Source organism: Protopterus annectens, chromosome 2.part1, assembly GCF_019279795.1.
Source record: "Protopterus annectens isolate FY-2018-M chromosome 2.part1, PAN1.0, whole genome shotgun sequence".
Taxonomy (NCBI): Eukaryota; Metazoa; Chordata; order Ceratodontiformes; family Protopteridae; genus Protopterus; species Protopterus annectens.
Window position 1 is genome coordinate 1,887,522,546 of NC_056729.1, and position 18,475 is coordinate 1,887,541,020.

Sequence of the window (18,475 nt, forward strand, 5' to 3'; positions counted from 1 at the left end):
TAATTAATAATATAATAGATAGGAATGTAAAGAAATCAAACATCCTTAGCACTTCAATGAATGTTCTGAAGTAGCTGATTCATAGCATTTATAAGTGTTTGCTGTACCTGTTTCTGCCTGTTTTGTGAAAAAAAAGAAAAAAATATCTCTTGTTTTTCCTGCTTTACTAGTTTAGTCCAGTTTCAGAGTTGCTGATTCCTGGGCTTTGGTTGTAGTTCCTGTGTACTGTTTCCTTGCCTTATTTGGGGGAAGGGAAGCTACCTTGCTTTCCTGCTTTACTAGTTTAGTCCAGTTTCAGAGTTGCTGATTCCTGGGCTTTGGTTGTAGTTCCTGTGTACTGTTTCCTTGCCTTATTTGGGGGAAGGGAAGCTACCTTGCTTACCAGTGGGAGTGGGAAGCATTGAGCTGCCTTTGTCCAGTTTTGTGAGGTTTCAGCCAGTAACTAGTAGTTTATTGGTCGTTTTGGGCCAGTTTCTAGCTTTTCCAGCCCCTGGTATAAAACTTTCAGCTTGTACCTACTCAGCACAGACTCCACGTGGGCCAGCAGAGTAATCCAGGCTGCAGAGAGCTGAATAAGCGACTTTTCTTGATACTAAGTATATTTTTGTTGCTTTCCACATCTGAATACCTAGCAACTGTATTTCGCCTGCCTTTCTGTTACATTGAAGCTGTTTTTACTGCATTTAACTTAATATTGCACTTGGAATCCTTGTTTGTTACTATTTGACTGTATTTGTAGCAAATTCTTCTGTGTAAGCTGTAGTAGCTGATTCATAGCATTTATAAGTGTTTGCTGTACCTGTTTCTGCCTGTTTTGTGAAAAAAGAAAAAAAAAGAAAAAATATCTCTTGTTTTTCCTGCTTTACTAGTTTAGTCCAGTTTCAGAGTTGCTGATTCCTGGGCTTTGGTTGTAGTTCCTGTGTACTGTTTCCTTGCCTTATTTGGGGAAGGGAAGCTACCTTGCTTTCCTGCTTTACTAGTTTAGTCCAGTTTCAGAGTTGCTGATTCCTGGGCTTTGGTTGTAGTTCCTGTGTACTGTTTCCTTGCCTTATTTGGGGAAGGAAGCTACCTTGCTTACCAGTGGGAGTGGGAAGCATTGAGCTGCCTTTGTCCAGTTTTGTGAGGTTTCAGCCAGTAACTAGTAGTTTATTGGTCGTTTTGGGCCAGTTTCTAGCTTTTTCCAGCCCCTGGTATAAACGCAGCTAAGCGTTAGCGATTTAGAGCGATTTAGCGGAGCTGCCACTGTTGCACACTAGGGCAGTGCCGATTAAGCAGGTTTAAACTATTCGGCTACCTAAAGTCCACTCTTCAAATTTTCCTTAAAACTACCTTCCTCGAACTATACTACTGATCAAATCAGCGTATCCTATAACTAAAAGATCAACTCTACTTGACTCCAAGTAGACTATTCTCTATCTATTAAACCTAGCACTTGCTCCTACAGTACTTATTACCTTGATACGGCACTCTTGTCATAGATAGTACCCCAAAAGGCAACCCCCATTTCTCGGTCACCCACGTCCCCTGAATCTTTTTAAAGTTTTTCGTCTACCCTTCTAGCATGTCGAGGGATCAGTTGCTAGTGTCCTCTCCTGCTCAGCTGGTGAACCTGGGAATATTGAGGCAATGTTTCAATTGCCTCATGTACACAGACAACCCTCTCCTCCTCCCACAAAACACAAATACATGCGAGAGATGCAACTATACGGCCAAACTGGAGGCTGAGCTCTCTCAACATAGGACTGGCAAGATCAGTCAGGAGGAGAAGGTTACCACACACACTATAGACCCAGTCTCACATAGTACCATTACAACCTCAAATCATACACATAAACACACAAAGACATACTCGGAGGCTCTGATCAAAAATCTACCAAAACAGCAGAGGCCACCAAAGCAGACACCCAAACAACCACCACCTCAGAACACAACACCCGCAACACATAGACCTCACAGTCAGAGTGTCAAACAGTCACAGCCCTTAAGGCCAAACACAATGCCAGACACACTAGTCATTGGTGACTCCATAGTCAGACACACTGATGTCCCACTCACCAGACTGAGTAAGGAGAAGGTCACAGTAAGCTGCCTGTCGGGCGCTAGAATCCGCCACATAACGCAAGCACTCAGGTCTCTCAACAGCAGGTACAAATATGACTCAGTCATTGTCCACGCTGGTGTAAACGACCTGAGACGTACCTCCTTGGACTACATGAAAAGAGACATTGAGGAGCTCTCTGATTATGTAGCCCAGGCAGGTATGACCCTGACCTTGAGCAGTATCCTACCTTCACCAAGAATGATGCCACAATACAGAGATAAGATGATCAGCTTTAACAATTGGCTTAAACACTGGTGTCATTCAAAGGGGATCCAGTATCTGTCTGCCTGGGATGACATGCTGGACAAGCCACGCTGCTTCGCAAGGGACGGCTTGCACCTGTCACCCTGGGATTCGGATATTGGCAAATGCTCTTGCCACCCCATAGTGCCTTTTTAGGCAAGGCTCAAAATCTAAACCTACCACCCTAGAACACAAAAAGGAAAAAACTAAGGGTAATGCTGCTCAATGCCAGAAGTCTAAATCTCAAAATGCACGCACTCGAGGCCCTTCTCAGTATGGAGAACATCGATGTCTGTGCTGTGACACAAACCTGGTTCAAGGCTCCTGAGAGCACCCCAGCTATCAGGTTTTACCTCATATCATGCGTTCCGCCCCAAAATCCGGACAATACCAAGAAAGGAGGGGGTATCCATATTCATCAAGGACACCCACACCTCAAGACTGGTGGCAATGCACGATGCATCGGAGACCATCCAGGTGCAATTAACCATAGGCAAGACTGCTCTGCAAATTGTAGCATGTTACAGGCCACCCTCACAAACTCAGGAAACTCACATGGCCTTCCTGAAAACACTAGAGGGGATAAATGTATCACCAAACACCATCATACTAGGTGACTTCAATTACCCTAATATAGACTGGGAACACTACTCAAGCCCAAACACCCTAGCCCAAAAGTTCCTGGAATTCATAAACTCAAATGCCATGGAACAACTAGTCACCATCCCCACAAGAGGAGATAACATACTTGATCTCACCATCACGAACATGGGAGCACAATGTTCAACACCGAAGTATACCCCTCACTGGTGAGATCAGATCACAAACTAATCTCGCTGGAGGTCCTCATCCCACCCCACCTGAAATAAAAAGACCACAGTAAAGAACTTCTCAAAGCCAACTTCACACTTCTAAAGACTAGTGTGGTCTCCTTTCAGGCCCCGAGCCATGGAAAACAATACTCAAGCCGCTGAATCACTTACAAATGCCTTCTACCAGCACCTGCAGGACTGCATGGATAAGGCAATCCCAAGCAAAACAAAGACTCTTTGTACCAAAGGCAAGCGTCCAGTCTGGTGGACCCCAGCCATAAACAAACTCTACAACAAAAGGAGGAAGCTACTACAAGATAGAGCAAAATCCTTAAAAGGTAAGACACCCTTGATCACTATAAGTAAAAACTAAGAGCTCTCATAAAATCATCCAAAGCAAATTTCGAGAGAAAAATAGCTAAAGACTCAAAAGACAATCATAAGGCCTTCTTTAGCTATGTTAGAAACCTAGGAGGAAACTCCCAGATATGCTCAGAACTAGTTCAAAATGATGTGAAGATTACTGATCCTACAGACATTGCCAACATACTGGCTGACAGGTTCAGTGCAAACTTCTCCCCTCCCAAAAGGAGAGATATCTATACCAAATGAGTGCAGCCCCCAAACATCTCCAGCCCAAGTGAGAACTGCTCTCTCCAAAGCAAAAACACAGCATCCATGGGACCCGATGGTGTCCCCGGCTGTGTGCTCCACGAACTCAATGAGGAATTAAACCCACAGCTAGGACAGCTGTTTAATCAAAGTCTTACCTCTGGATACGTACTCCAGGAGTGGCGCACTGCAACTGTGGTCCCACTTCATAAAGGCGGTGCCTCCACAGACCCTGGAAATTACCGCCCATTAGCTTGACAAGCCTTATCTGCAAAGCCATGGAGAGGATCATAATGGACCTCATAAATAAAGACATAGGAATTTGCAGACTTTGGATCCAACCCAGTTTGGCTTTGTCAAAGGCAGATCATGCCTTTTAAACTTGGTTGACTTTTTCGAAACAGTCACCAAAGCCATTGATGAGGGAAAGGCAGTCCATACAGCCTACCTCGATCTGGCTAAGGCCTTCGATACAATACCCCACTCGGGTATCATTGAAAAACTCATCAGCTTAAATGTTAACCCATACATCACAAGATGGGTTGCAAACTGGCTGAGTGACAGAACCCACAGGGTCAGAGTTGCTGGCGCCATGTCAAACTCAAAGCCTGTCACAAGTGGTGTCCCACAGGGCTCAGTCCTGGGCCCACTCTTGTTTGGCATCTACTTTTCCGAAGTACAAGCAAACACAGGAGGGTTATGGCTGACAAAGTTTGCAGATGACTGCAAACTGGGCCATAGTAGAAAACACATCTGACACAGATATCCTTCAGAAGGGTCTCACAGAAACGGATAACTGGTGCCAGAGCCACGGCCTAAAGTTAAATGCCAAAAAAATGCATAGTCATACCCTTCGGGAAAAACAAGGTTACCCCTAGCTACCAAATAGGTGGCAATCCACTGAGCACAGAAGAAGTTATCAGGGACCTGGGGACCCAGGTTGATAGTAGTCTGTCATTCGACACCCATGTAGCTAAAGTAGTTAGGAAGTCCTTCTACATTGCCCACCTTATCATGAAGGGATTCTCATCTAGATCAAGGGAGGTCATAGTCTCCCTTTACTCATCACTCATCAGACCAATGATTGAGTACAATGCCCCATTCGGAATGTATCTGACCCGACACTTGCAGCAGCTGGAGAGGCCACAAAGTTCCTCACCAAAAGGATAAAGGGTCTCAAAATCTGTCCTATGCTGCCCGACTGAAAGAACTCCAGCTCTATTCAGTCGCTTACCGCTTGCTCAGAGGTGACCTTTGCCTAACATACAAGGCCATGTCAAACCCAGATTTGATGAATATGCTTCACCTCAAAAATCTAGATCCATCAGAGCCACAAGGGCAGGAGACTTAAACCTCGACACGGCTATTAATAGGACGTGCTGGAGGGATAGATTCATCACCCAAAGACTCCCTATGCTGTGGAACAAAATCCCGGTACATGTGAGGCAGAGCACCTCGCTGGCCTTGTTCAAGAGAAATCTTGACCAATGGATGGGAGATCGCAGATATACCCCAGGAATTACCTCAGTGTCACTGCTCGACAGAGGCACAGCAAAATAATGGGTATAGTTCCCCATACTAAAGGGGTGGCGTAAGCCACAAAACAATGGGCTAGGCTTATAAATGCCCTCGGGCAGATAGCCTAGTATGAACCTATGAACCTATGAACCTATGAAGTATTTTGGGTATGTTTAAGACTACTTTTCTGTTGTCTGTTTAATTGGATTATAACTTAAAATGATAGCACTTTTTATAAATCTGTCATTATGACCATTCAGTGCTGGACATCTGAAAAACAGCAGCAATGTGCAGAGTTCAAATCATAAATAACACATGCTTCAGCCTTACCTGCAGCTGGAGGTAACAAATCCTCCAGACTTACCTGCAACTGTGGGTAATACATGCCCCAGACTTACCTCAGCTATTGGTAATACATGCACCTGACTTACCCGCACCTGTGGGTAATACATACCCCACACTTACCTGCGGCTGTGGGTGATAAATGCCCCAGACATACCTGCAGTTATGGGTAATACATACCACAGACATACCTGCAGGTATGGGTGATATATGCCTCAGACTTACCTGCAGCTATGGATGATACATACCCCAAACCTACCTGCAGCTGCAGGTAATACATGCCCCAGACTTACCTGAAGCTGTGGGTAATACGTGTCGCAGACTTATTTACTGCAGAAGGGAATACATGCCCCAGACCTCCCTGAGCTGTGGGCAATACATACTCCAGACTTACCTGCAGCTGTGTGTAAAACATGCTGTAGGGTTACCCACTGCTGTAAGTAATACATGCCCCAGATTTTACCTGATTCTGTAGGCTTTACATGAATCAGGCTTATCTACTGCTGTGGCTGATGCATGCCCCAGACTTCTCTGCAGCTGTAGGTAATACATGACCCAGACTTATCTAGTACAGTAGGTAAAACATGCCCTAGACTTACCTGCTGATCAAGCTGTACATGCCTCAGATTCACCTGCAGCTGAGGAGGATATGTGCCACAGACATAACTGCAGCTAATGGTAATACATGCCACAGACTTAGCTGCAACTGTAGGCTGCATGTGTCCCAAATATGCCTATTGTTGCAGGTAATGCATGCTCCAGAATTATCTGCTACAGAAGGTAATACATTCCCCAGATCTATCTGCTGCTGTAAGTAATACCTACTCTAGACTTGCCTTCTGCTGTAGAATGTACATACCCCAAACCTACCTGCTGCTGTAGATAATACATTCCACAGACTTGCCTGCTGCTGTAGGCTGTAAATGCCCCAAACTTACCTGCTGCTTAGGTAATACATATTGCAGACTTGCCTGTTGCTGTAGGCTGTAAATACCTCAAACCTATCTGCTGCTGCAGATAATACACATCCCAGACTTACCTGTTACTGAAGGCTGTAAATGCCCCAAACCTACCTGCTGCTGTAGGTAATACAGCCCCTACTTGCCTGCTGCTGTAGGCTGTACACATACCTAATACTGTGGCCAGTACATGTCCCAGACTTAGTTGCTGAAGAAAGTAATGCATAGCTGAAACCTACCCAATGTAGTAGCTAGTACATAGCTCAGACTTACTTGCTATGGTATGCAGTACATGGCTCATACATACTTGCTGCTGTAGGTAATGCATGTCTAAGGCTCACCTGCTACTGTAAGTAATATATGAACCAGATCTAGCTGCTGTTGTAGGTAGTACATGCTCTACACTTACCTACTCCCATAGATGGAGACGTTGCTCCCCCTCCTGTTTGTTGATTTTGATTAAGACTGATATTTATAGTTGGAGTTGGTGCAGGAGCTAGGGGTGCAGGAGCTGGGGTTGGGGCATAACCTGGAGCTGGTGCATAGCCAGGAGTCGGAGCTGGTGTATAACCTGGAGCCGGAGTCTGTGCATATGCAGGACCTGGAGATGGTGCATAACCAGGAGCTGATGCCGGTGTATAACCAGGAGCTGGAGATGGTGCATAACCAGGAGCTGGAGATGGTGCATAACCAGGAGCTGATGCCGGTGTATAACCAGGATTTGGAGATGGTGCATAGCCAGTAGCTGGTGGATAGGCAGGGTTTTGTTGATAAGCAGGATTTACTGGATATTGAGGATTTGCTGGTGCATTAGACATTTGACCTTAAATTAAAAAAAAAGATATGTTAATTAATGTTCTTTATGTGTGTGGTAGACAAGAATAAGAATAAGAAAGTGGAATGATCTGTACAATGACAACATTTACACTTAGTTTTTATGAAACCAGTTAAATCAACCACTGACTAATTATACAGCATCCAAATAGAAAAGGCATTTTCTGTAGAAATGATTTTAAATGCTCCTTTATACACTTTTAGTGCACATTTCCAGATAAAAAAATGTACATCATCAGTACATTCTCACAAGAGAGTTCCAAATTAATATGTGCACATTTCAGTGTAGTCAGCATATCACTGTTAACTGGTGCTTTCTTTAAAAATATTTCTTTTATCTGTAGATGTACAGATCTGTCCAGGTATCGATGATCATACTTAGCAATTATTGATAATATCCAAATACACATATGTGCTCATCATATATAATGCATTTCCTTTATGTATTTATATTTGCATATGCAGATACATATACATACCCATTAAGATACGCATATACACAAACACATTATATATATCTATATATATATATATATATATATATATATATATATATATATATACACACACACACACACACACACACACACACACACACACACACACACACACAAACACACATAAATATTGTAATTTGTAAAAATATTAAGTGTCAAAACAACTGTCAATATGGATTTCTGTATTTCAGACCATAAACATGTTTGTATTCTGTGAAGCCTGAATACTGCAAGTATATGTTACCACTTTGAATAAAACTCATAGTACTGCTTTGTTATGAAGCAAAGGAGTATTATGGAATATTGCTTGTCTAAGAGAAGGAGTTAAATAGTTTGTCCTTGTTTTTATATGCTCTATAATAAATGTACCTTTGTTTGTATACTGTATGGATGAAATCATGGGAACGTAGTGTTGTGTATGAGAATATGCTGAAATGTAACAAGTATTAAGACTCTTAGAATGACAAATGCATATTTCTGTTTTAAAATAAGGATGTAAATTGTGATTGGAAGAAATTTTCCAGAACTTGGCTGTACTTGTTTCACATAATAAAAATATGTAGTTGTCTGCGATGTTAGCTAGATTATGACAGATTTTACTTTGTGTAATCTCAATCAAGCTGCCAATCTATTCTGAACAATAACTGTCCTGCCTTGAAGTGCTTTCATGTCTTAGTGAATTTATTAATGACAGCTGATAATAAGGAGCCTCTTAACATATATAAATGTAGCACTGTAGATACATACATACATACATATATATATGCAGGTGAAAGATTTACTACCATTATTACAATCATAGAATCCTCACACTATAACATCTGTGTCATCACACACTAACGTTAAAGCTGCTCTAAAATCTCATCTAAAAGAGCACTGGACATGCCCCTGTAACAAACCTCTCTAACATCTCTACCCCAACCTCTCTAATCCCTTTCTTCCACCCCTCTAACTACCTCGGATTGCAGCCAAAATACATTGCTTGTAAACCTATATCTCATCTGTAATCATATCCACTGTTATTCAAGGGTAATAGCTGCTAGCTCAGCTATTAAAATATTTGTTAGTCTTTATGGCACCAATGATATAAGTGCTGTACCATTTAACTAAATAATTTCATTTTGAACTATAACTGTTTACTACTATTGTTAAACAAAACCTACCTATACGTCTTGTAACTTGTAATTAATTGTTGTTTAATTGTAATTGTTGTTTAATTGTTGTTTAATTGTTGTTTTTATTGTGGAGCTTTTCTCCCCAGGCCTCCGCTGAAAAAGGACCTGTGTCCAATCGGATTTTCCCAGTCAACAAATGTAAATAAATAAAATAAATAAATAAAAATAAGGCTAATGGACCCATGAAGTCATTAACACCTTGCCAGTACCCACCCTAGGCTTTACCTCACCTTTCAAAGTGGGAAAGGTCAGTCCTAGTAGAGTGAATTTATGAATGCCCATCCAATTTTCCAGCATTCTTTTGAAGAAAGACTGAATCATAGTGCTAAATTTGGAGAAAAAGTTTGCCCCAGAGATGGGGTAGTCACTGCATGACAAATCTATCTCTCCGCAATATTTTGTTTGTTTACCAGGAACCAAGCAACAAACAGATGAAAACGAAGATGCAGCCAGCCAGATTAAAGAAAACTGAATTATTTATTATTCACGCAAAAGATTTAGCTCTTTTGTCTGCTGTATAACAAACAGACTTCCATCAGAATCTAAGCAGTAAATCACATTTGGATGTGGATTTTGCCTAGAGTGTAAGTTTATTTTGAAGAGTGATTTTGTTATTATTAATGGGAGTAAAATAATGTCTAAATATCATGTCAATTGTAATTCAGTGAGCATTAATTTATGCTGCCTTGTGTCACCACTCCAAATGTTTTTATGTAGGAAAAACAAAGATACGCTTGAGGGACAGTATATATGAACATAATTTAGACATAAAAAAACAAAAATTTAAATAATGCTTTGTATAAACATATTATCCAATTTTCTACTCATAATTTTGCTTTTATGTATTGGATATGGTATAAAAAATGCTAGAGGTGGCCCATGGGAAGATATTATTGAATACTATGAATTAAGATGGCAAATCAAGTTTAATGCTTGAAAATATCCATGTTTAAATGACAGCTTGTCTATTGCTAGTGTTTTAAAATTGCATTCTTACTTGGTTTGAGTAAGAACATTTTATATGTTTGTATCACTTTAAGTATGGTTTTAACCATGTGTATAGAGTGCAGGGGAGAGCATTTTTGATTGTTTTTTGCTAACGTAATTTTTGCAAGAGGGTTATTTAAACCAAATGTTATTTACTGTTATTTAGACTGATGAAGTCTGTTTGTTATACACCGGGCAAAAGCACTAAATCTTTTGTGTGAATAATAAAGAATTCAGTTTTCCTTCATTTGGGTGGCTGCATCTTTGTTTTCATTGTTTTGTTAGTTTGTTTAAATAGATTTTGGTCTCTTGTCTTAGTAATTGTAGGACCGATTGATTTATGAGGGCATAAGAGATCTTGTTCTGTTGGTTCCCTTATGGCCTGATAAATGGGGCATGTATCATCTGTATGGAATCTATTGGACACTGACTACAAGGATTCAGCATTTAGTCTCCCTGTCAAGCTCAAGCTTGTTAAGCCCTATATCTTTTTAGTTTGTGACTTCCATTTTCTTTCCAGTGGCTTTATGCAACTAGTGACATACATCCCAAAGTGGACACTGTGTTCTATGATGGGCCTAATCAGTGTGGAATACAAAGGGCTAAGGACTTCTTCTGTTCTTGAAGATATACCTTCTGCAATGAGTTGTGCATGGTAAAAGGGCTTTCTAACCACTTGTGCAACATGATGGTTAAATGAGAGGGAACTATCCACCCATGTTCCAAGATCTCTTACCATATTCTTATTTTGAAGTGGGATGCTGTCTATACTACAAGCTGGATGGAGTTATTGTTTACCAAATATAACAATATTGCACCATTTACTTTTAGTCCATTTTTAGTGCACGCCTTCATGAACTCTCATGCTGGAGTGACTACGTGTCATAGTGGAAACTTTGGAATGGCACCCATTTTACAATTATCTACAAACCTCATTTAACAGAGGTCCTAATTTGTGATTTGGAAATCAAAGAAGTAGATGATAAATGGCTGAAGTTCCAAAACTGATCTCTTGGGAAATCCACTGATGACCTCATGCTCTCTGAAGAAACACTCATCACCCTCACTGTGTAGGTTTTATCCTTCCTTCAATTTGCAATTAATCTAACAGAGGAGTCACTTCAGAGTATATTTATTTTGTCTGCCATATTAGCGTGAAGTATAGTATCAAATAACTTAGCAAAGTCACAGTATACTGTATTGACAGAGTGTCCACAGTCCATTGCCCATGTCACCCTCTCAAAGATCTTTACTAGATTCCATACATAGGCTCTGTCCTTGACAAAGGCAAACTGCTGGAGATCAAGTCTGGTAAGTTTTTCATATCATTAATTAGGTACTTTATGATATGTTCCATTCCTTTGCATATGAGATTCGGGTCCCTATTACTTCATTGAAGAATCAGCTCTTTGAAAGGCATTTCAGACAGAATTTTATTGAACATGCTATTTATCGAGCCATTCTGACTGAGATCACATTACAGTGGGGATTTGGAAATTTGCCTTTTCCCATTGTAGTGCGATCTTGGAGTTGGTATATATAATTACTGGGGGGTGTGGAGGGCATGGAAGTTCGATGAATGGCATTTCTAATAAAATGCTGTTCACTGAACAGAGTCTTCAATTAAGTAATATAGAGCCATGAGATTCATCAGACTGATTTGTCTGTAATTTCTGGTGTCCCCCTTGTGTATTGGCATTACTCACAGCTGTGTGGCATTATTGGGGGATAAAAACAGTTGCTAAACTGAGGTTGAAACGATTAAGGAGTGGATTTGGCAGTGCTTGTTTAGTGCTGTTTATTAGTATGTTATCAGACTTATTATAATCCATGTAGTGTCATAAAATGTACTAAAAGTTCCATAAGCTCACATTATTTACACTATTGTCTTGTTGCAAAAAGTGTTTGAACAGCTATGTACCTGGCATTGTGCTCAGTGATTGGTATAATGAGTGCTGACCACAGTGGAATAATTATATTCCTGGATTTGGATATAATACCTGTAGATATAATCTATGCAATGAAAAAGGACATCCTTACAACATTGGATATGTGGTGATCAAAGAACAGTTCATTGTCAACATAAGTTCCCACATCCATAACTAAGGGATCAATTTTCAGGAGTGTGTTGTCAATGTGTTAGGGGAGTCATGGTAGCTGAAGGATATGATTATACACTTGTTGGCATTTAGCTTTAGTTTTAGTCCATGGTTTTGACATCAGCTATTTAACTGGGCAGGCCCTCTTGGAGGATCTTAGTGATCTTTGGGGAGTTGATGATGACACCAAGTTTGCAGTCATCTGGTAGGTTTATCAGCCACAAACCCTTAACATCAGCTTTGACTTCCAAGAAGCAAATGCCATAGATTAGTAACTTAAAACCTGAACTATATGGTACGTTACTAGTGACAGGTCTTTTGGAGGAAGTAAAGTCATCCACCCTAATTTCCTGGATACCATTTTGGAGCCAATTTTTGTCCAATGAGTTACAAAGGGATTGAGAATTTAGATCGTTTACCTGGAATACACAAGTATGGAATGATGTCAAATGCCTTTGTGAGGTCTAGATGTATGATATCCACTGTTTTGCCCTCATCTATTGCTTCAGAAACTTTTCCAAAGAAGTTGAACAGGTTACATAGGCAGGACCTGCCCTTAGCATATCCAAACTGGGTACAGTCAATAGACTATATGTTACCTATATGCTTTAGTAATACTCCCATAATGATACTTGCCATAGCCTTACACATGAGAATGGTCAGGCCTGTTGAAGCTCCACTTTTGTGCAAGGGAATGGCTGTTGATGTACTCCATTTATCTGTCATGAAGCTTGTTTGAGGCTGATACTGAATAGTTTCTGTGGAGACTCAGACAATTCATGCTTCAGCCTGATCAGAAGGCAGCCTGGTATGTAATCTGTCCCCACAGGTGGTGTTCTGGACCTTAGACAGTGCCTTGAGAACTGCATCATGGGAAATGTTATTACAGAGTGAAAATAAAGGTATATATCTGAGAATGCAGGAGGAGAGAGGGAATGAAACTTGAACTAAATTTGTCTGCTAGTTTATTGGCTATATCCGCTGGGTTTGAGTATGTGATATTTTTTACTATTAGATCTGCTCAGTACTGAGCATTGTTTGTGAGGATGCTAACATAATTAGAGAATGATTTGTTATCCTTCACCTTGGTGAATATTTTTTAATGTATATCTCACTTTGGTTGTTTTGATTAAGGTGCAAAGTTCCTTCTTAAGTTCTGTAAGAATGGTTTTGGCATAATTAGAGCTAAATTTATTTTTCTGTGGAATATTTTTATTACTTTATTGTAAAGTCTGGTCATATTTTGGTTCTACCACATTAGATTATTTTTTTTAATTTGGTGTTGTATTTATTTCTGAAGTGGAGAGATCCATCTATGTAGCTATTTACATGTGCACACATTGTTAAGTAAAGGATTATGTGTAAGCATTATCAATGTGAAAGGTTCTGATGAATTTGGCCAGGTTATCACTCAAGTTTAGTAGATTAGCCTTTGCACAATCGTTGAATACCAAGGTATTGGAAGAAGGTTCAGACTTCAGTCGTATGGTGAATTTGACTGACTTGTGCTCTGATTTGACCAGGAAGGAAGTTAAAACTGAGGGTTGAGAGCATAGCTCCTCATACTGGTAAGGTCAAATCCAGGTTCACTATGGAGAGTATTGCAGATAAGGCAAAGCAGGTAGTAGTGGAAAGGCATATTTTACTTGTGGATGGGATTGCAGGTCTTTGAGATTGTTAGTAGAGCTGTGAGCTGGTACAGGTAAGGCATATAGGTTCATAGGTTCATAGGTAGGTACTAGGCTATTGGCCCTAGGGCCTATATAAGCCAACCAAACGGTACCCTGGCTTTTGCCACCCAAGAACATTATTTTCCTGTGCCCCTGTCAAGCAGAGCCACAGAAGTGATCCCCAGGGTGAATTTCCTATCTCCCATCCAATCATCAAGATTTTTCTTGAAGAGTGCTAATGAGGAGCTTTGTTTGACATAGATAGGTAGTTTGTTCCATATTCTACTTGAGGTTGTATTTGCAGGTCATTGAGACTTTTAGTAGAGGTGTGAGCCGATAGCGGTAAGGCATATTCTAGATTGTGGTGGAGGATGCTTTTGCCTATTGCAATCCTTTTTTTCTGGACTGAGGAAATGTGAGATTTGGAGTGTTAATATGTGTGTGAACATGTTTAGGCTGGAATCAGAGTCACACATAGCTATTTAGACAAGGTGACACATTGAATGGAACATATGTACGCAATTTAGAAAGAGTTGGTCATTTGCTGGTCTTTTAGGGATACTGATGAAGATTTGTTTTCTTTTGGGGGGATTCATGGCTAGCAGAGGCAACAGATTGTAACCATGACTTTAACTTATGGAGTGTGAGATTGTATAATGTAAATGAGTTGAAGAGGGAGGTGATAGTGCTAAGCTTTGCTGAGAAGTTTATGAGATAGCCACATTCCTGATGTGTTTTAATTGTAAACCTGATAGTGCCCATGCACCTCTGCCTAGACCTCCTCATCAATTTACCTAGTCCCCTTTCCTTAACATTACCATTATTTGGACACATTTGGTCTGAAGTTGCTGCTAGGCTTTTGTTTTAGCAATGCAAAAAGAAACCATTTGCTTTCCTTTTTCAATCAATGGCTTGTTATTCAATGCCTGTATATGTCACTGCTGTGTTGTATAATCTTATATATGACAGACACTGGATCCAAGACATATATAAAAATGCACATTTATTTTCAAAACTCAGAACAATTTTTTTATTTTTATTTTATTTTACATTTGTTGACCAGGAAAGTCCGACTGGATATATGTCCATTTTCAGAGGAGGTCCAGGGAGAAAAGCTCCAAAAAACAATAATGCGAATTACATAAACATATTGTAGTGAACTTTTAGACTAATTAAACTAAATTATCCAAGACAAATAAAACACATTTTGTAAACAGATTAATAAAACAGCACAGTCATAGAACATAACATAAAGGGAGGTAATGAGTTTTTTTTAACATAGGCAAAACAACTGCTTGAGGAGTGTTCCAAGAGAGGAAACAGCAGATCAGGAAATACATAATTATAGACCTAAAAAGTGGTCAGTCAAGGGAGATAATATCAGTCAAAACTGGGACATGGGCATAGCCATTGTGATTTTAGGAAGATTCTTAGTTGTTTCTTGAAAAGTGGAGTGGATGTAAGGGATGTTAGTTCCCTTGGAAGTTTGTTCCAAAAGTTACCAATACAGTTAGTGAACAGGCAGTCCCCAGATTTATTATTGGATTTTAGTGTAGAAACACGTACTCTGTTGGCAGATCTTAAGTTTAAAAGATTTTGATAAGGGCTAATAAGGTTTCTGAGTATGGGAGTATTTGAGGGATGGTGCAGAATCTTGTGAATGATCGTGAGTTGCTGAAAAAGAAACTGGCTTTGCAGTTCAAGCCATCCAAGCAACATGAGATTTTTGCATTGGTGGGTACAAAATGGGGCAAATTGGTGGCAAATCTGGCTATGTTGTTATAAGATGTTGCAAACTTATTGAAATTGCTTTTGGAGAGGTTTGTATAAATTGAGGAGGCATAGAGGAGGGTGGAAAGTAGGTGAGTTTGGGCAATACTAGTTCTGGCTGAAGGTGTGAGAAAGGGTTTAAGTCTGTAACTGGAGCCAAGTTTTCTATTCAATGATTTAATCGTTAGGTTGATATGTGTGTCAAAGTTAAGATTGTGATCAATTGTTACCCCTAAAAGTTTGGTGGTTATGTCTGGAGCTATTATGGTACCGTTGCTACATGTGACTGTGAAGTTAATGGCAGGGGATTTCTGAGTGGGAGTGAATAATAGCAATTTGTTTTTTTTTTTTAGGGTTAAGGAGGAAGCAGCGTTGCTGGAACCAGTTTTCAACTAAGGTAAATATTTTTTGGTTCCTGGTTTGAAGTTTGGCAGGTGAAGAGGCCGCACAAATTAATGTTGAGTCGTTGGCATATTGTATACAGGTGGTTTGCGGAAGGAAGGTTGCTAGATTATTGATGAAAAATAGCAAAGAGGAGGGGTCCCAGAATAGAGCCTTGTGGGACTCCTAGAGCTATAGGGAGCAGAGAAGATAGTTCATTGTCGCAGAGGATTGCTTGTTGTCTATTTCCTAGATAGGATGTAAACCATTTGACAGTTAGGGTATCTAGTAAGAGAGATTTAAGTATATATGTCAATAGTTCATGATTCATCATGTCAAATGCTTTGGAGAGGTCAATAAAAAGGGCAGAGGCCAGGAGGTTGTTGTTACGATTTTTATTTATACCATCTGAAAAGGATAAGAGTGCAGTTGTAGTGCTATGGTATGGTCTAAGGTCATGCTGGCAGTCTGCAAGTAGGTGATTTTGGAGGAGATGTTTAAGGAGTTGACGATGAATACATCTCTCCAGAATTTTTGCTATGGGTGAGAGTAGGGCTATGGGGCGGACGTTTGAGAGTTCATTTGAGTTTCCTCCCTTATGGCATGGGATAATATGGGAGACTTTCCAGATATTTGGTCTAGAACTTTCTATAATGGTTCTGTTAATTAAGATGGAAATGGGGAAGGCAAGTACTCCAGCTGCCAATTTCAGATATTTGGCAGGAAGGAGGTCAGCTGATGGGGTGCAGGGTTTAAGTTTCAGAAGAAGAGTGTGTATGAGGGATGTTGGAATAGGTTGCAGATGTAATAGGGGTGGTGAATCCGTTGGCACAGGTGGGTGAGAAGTTGACATTGGTGGTAAGGTATTAGCAAGAGATTGGACAGTTTCAGAGAAGAATTTGTTAAAAGTATCAGCAATTTGGATCGAAGAATGTTGAGTCAAATTAGAGGGGGTAGGTGTTTTAGAGTGTCCTGGATGAAGTAATTTATTTATTCCTGACCAGAATTTTTGTGGGTTTTGATGTTGGGTTTGTTGGAATTTAAGGTAGTAGTTTTTTTGTCAAGGAATATTGATTTCTTTGTGGCATTTCTAAGCTGTCTAAAGTTTAAGTGATCACTTGGATTTCTCCATTTGGTCTAAATTTTATTTCTCAGTTGCATTTTGTGCCTTGTCTGTTTTGAGAGCCAGGGAGCTGGTTTGCTCCTAATTCTGATTGTACAAAAAGGGGCATGGTGCTCTAGGATTTGTATGACTTTTTTGTTAAAGTATGAGACAGCTTCCTCAAGTGGTAAGTATTTAGGGGAGTCCAACTGCAAGCACTAAGCTCTGCTTGAAAGTTAACTGGGTTTAGATATTTTTTGTTCTGAAGTTTACTTGATTGGGAATTGAGGTTTTTAAATTTAGTTATAAAGGTAAGAGAGTGGTCACTGATATCATCGAGAAGTATTACTTTTTTCATATATTTGGGGGTTACTGTTAACTAGACTCCAGTCTAGAGTGGTTTGTTTATTGCTGGGTTTATGTCTTCTTGTAGGGTAGGTGATGGTTTGATAAAAGCCATGAAGGTCTATGTGAGTTGTAAGATTTTCAGAAGTACAACATTTCCAGTTTATATTAAAATCTCCAAGGAGTATGGTTTCTTGTGGGACATTTGAGGTGTGCCAGCAGAGGATAAAAAACAAAATAATACCCCATTTGGTTTTCCAGATCCTAACAAAATACATAGTATCTTATTATATTTTTTAATTGAAGACTTACAGTTCTGACAGACCCTCTATGATGCAGGCTGTCTAGCAGTTGACAAAGACTATTAAGGCAGGTAATGAGCTTCTTCCTGTGGGAAAAGTCAGATTTACTCTGCCTTCATTTGCCTACTGTATGACCTTGAGCAAGTCATGTAACCAGACAGTGCTTTGGGGCAATAGAGAATTTGGGCTAGGCTCATTAATGAGCTCCTACACTGCATGCCTAGTAACTGCCTAGGAACTTAAAATCCCAAGGTTTCATGTCTCTCAGGACCAGCTCTTAGCTCTGTAAACAAGAACTTTCACAAGGTACCCCTCACAGATTAGCCTGAAATGGGGTCTCCCATTCTACACCTCCAAGGTCTTCATTTAAATGATCCTGTAGGAGAGGAACTAACTTTCTGGATTGCTATTTTCAGACAATCTCTTGATGTGCAACCATAATTGGGAATTTTGAGCTTATAATCTAACTAACTGATATAAGAATATTCCGATACTCCACTTTGCAGTACATTTTGAGTACACATTCAGAGATACAGACACATATCCAATAAGCAGCATATATTACAATGGGAGGATTTTAAGCTACCACAATAAGTTGTAAGTCCTGGCAACCCATCAGCATTTCTGTTGGATAGGTTGGGCCTATCATTTAATGTATACTGAAATGTTATAATGTAGAGGGCCCATAGTAACACAACTTTGTTTTGCCACCCCATTTGCCTACTT

The 18,475-nt window shown here is 40.1% G+C and overlaps 1 protein-coding gene across 1 annotated transcript in view; it reads right to left on the reverse strand.

The window, feature by feature from the left end:
- Nucleotides 1-18,475, reverse strand: part of LOC122794685 (lipopolysaccharide-induced tumor necrosis factor-alpha factor-like) — a 355,606-nt gene that overhangs the window by 230,259 nt on the left and 106,872 nt on the right. Inside the window, exon 2 of the mRNA XM_044063313.1 lies at nt 6,997-7,410. Coding sequence (XP_043919248.1) covers nt 6,997-7,405 — 409 coding nt within the window. The 5' untranslated portion in view covers nt 7,406-7,410. The remainder of the gene's footprint in view (nt 1-6,996; nt 7,411-18,475) is intronic.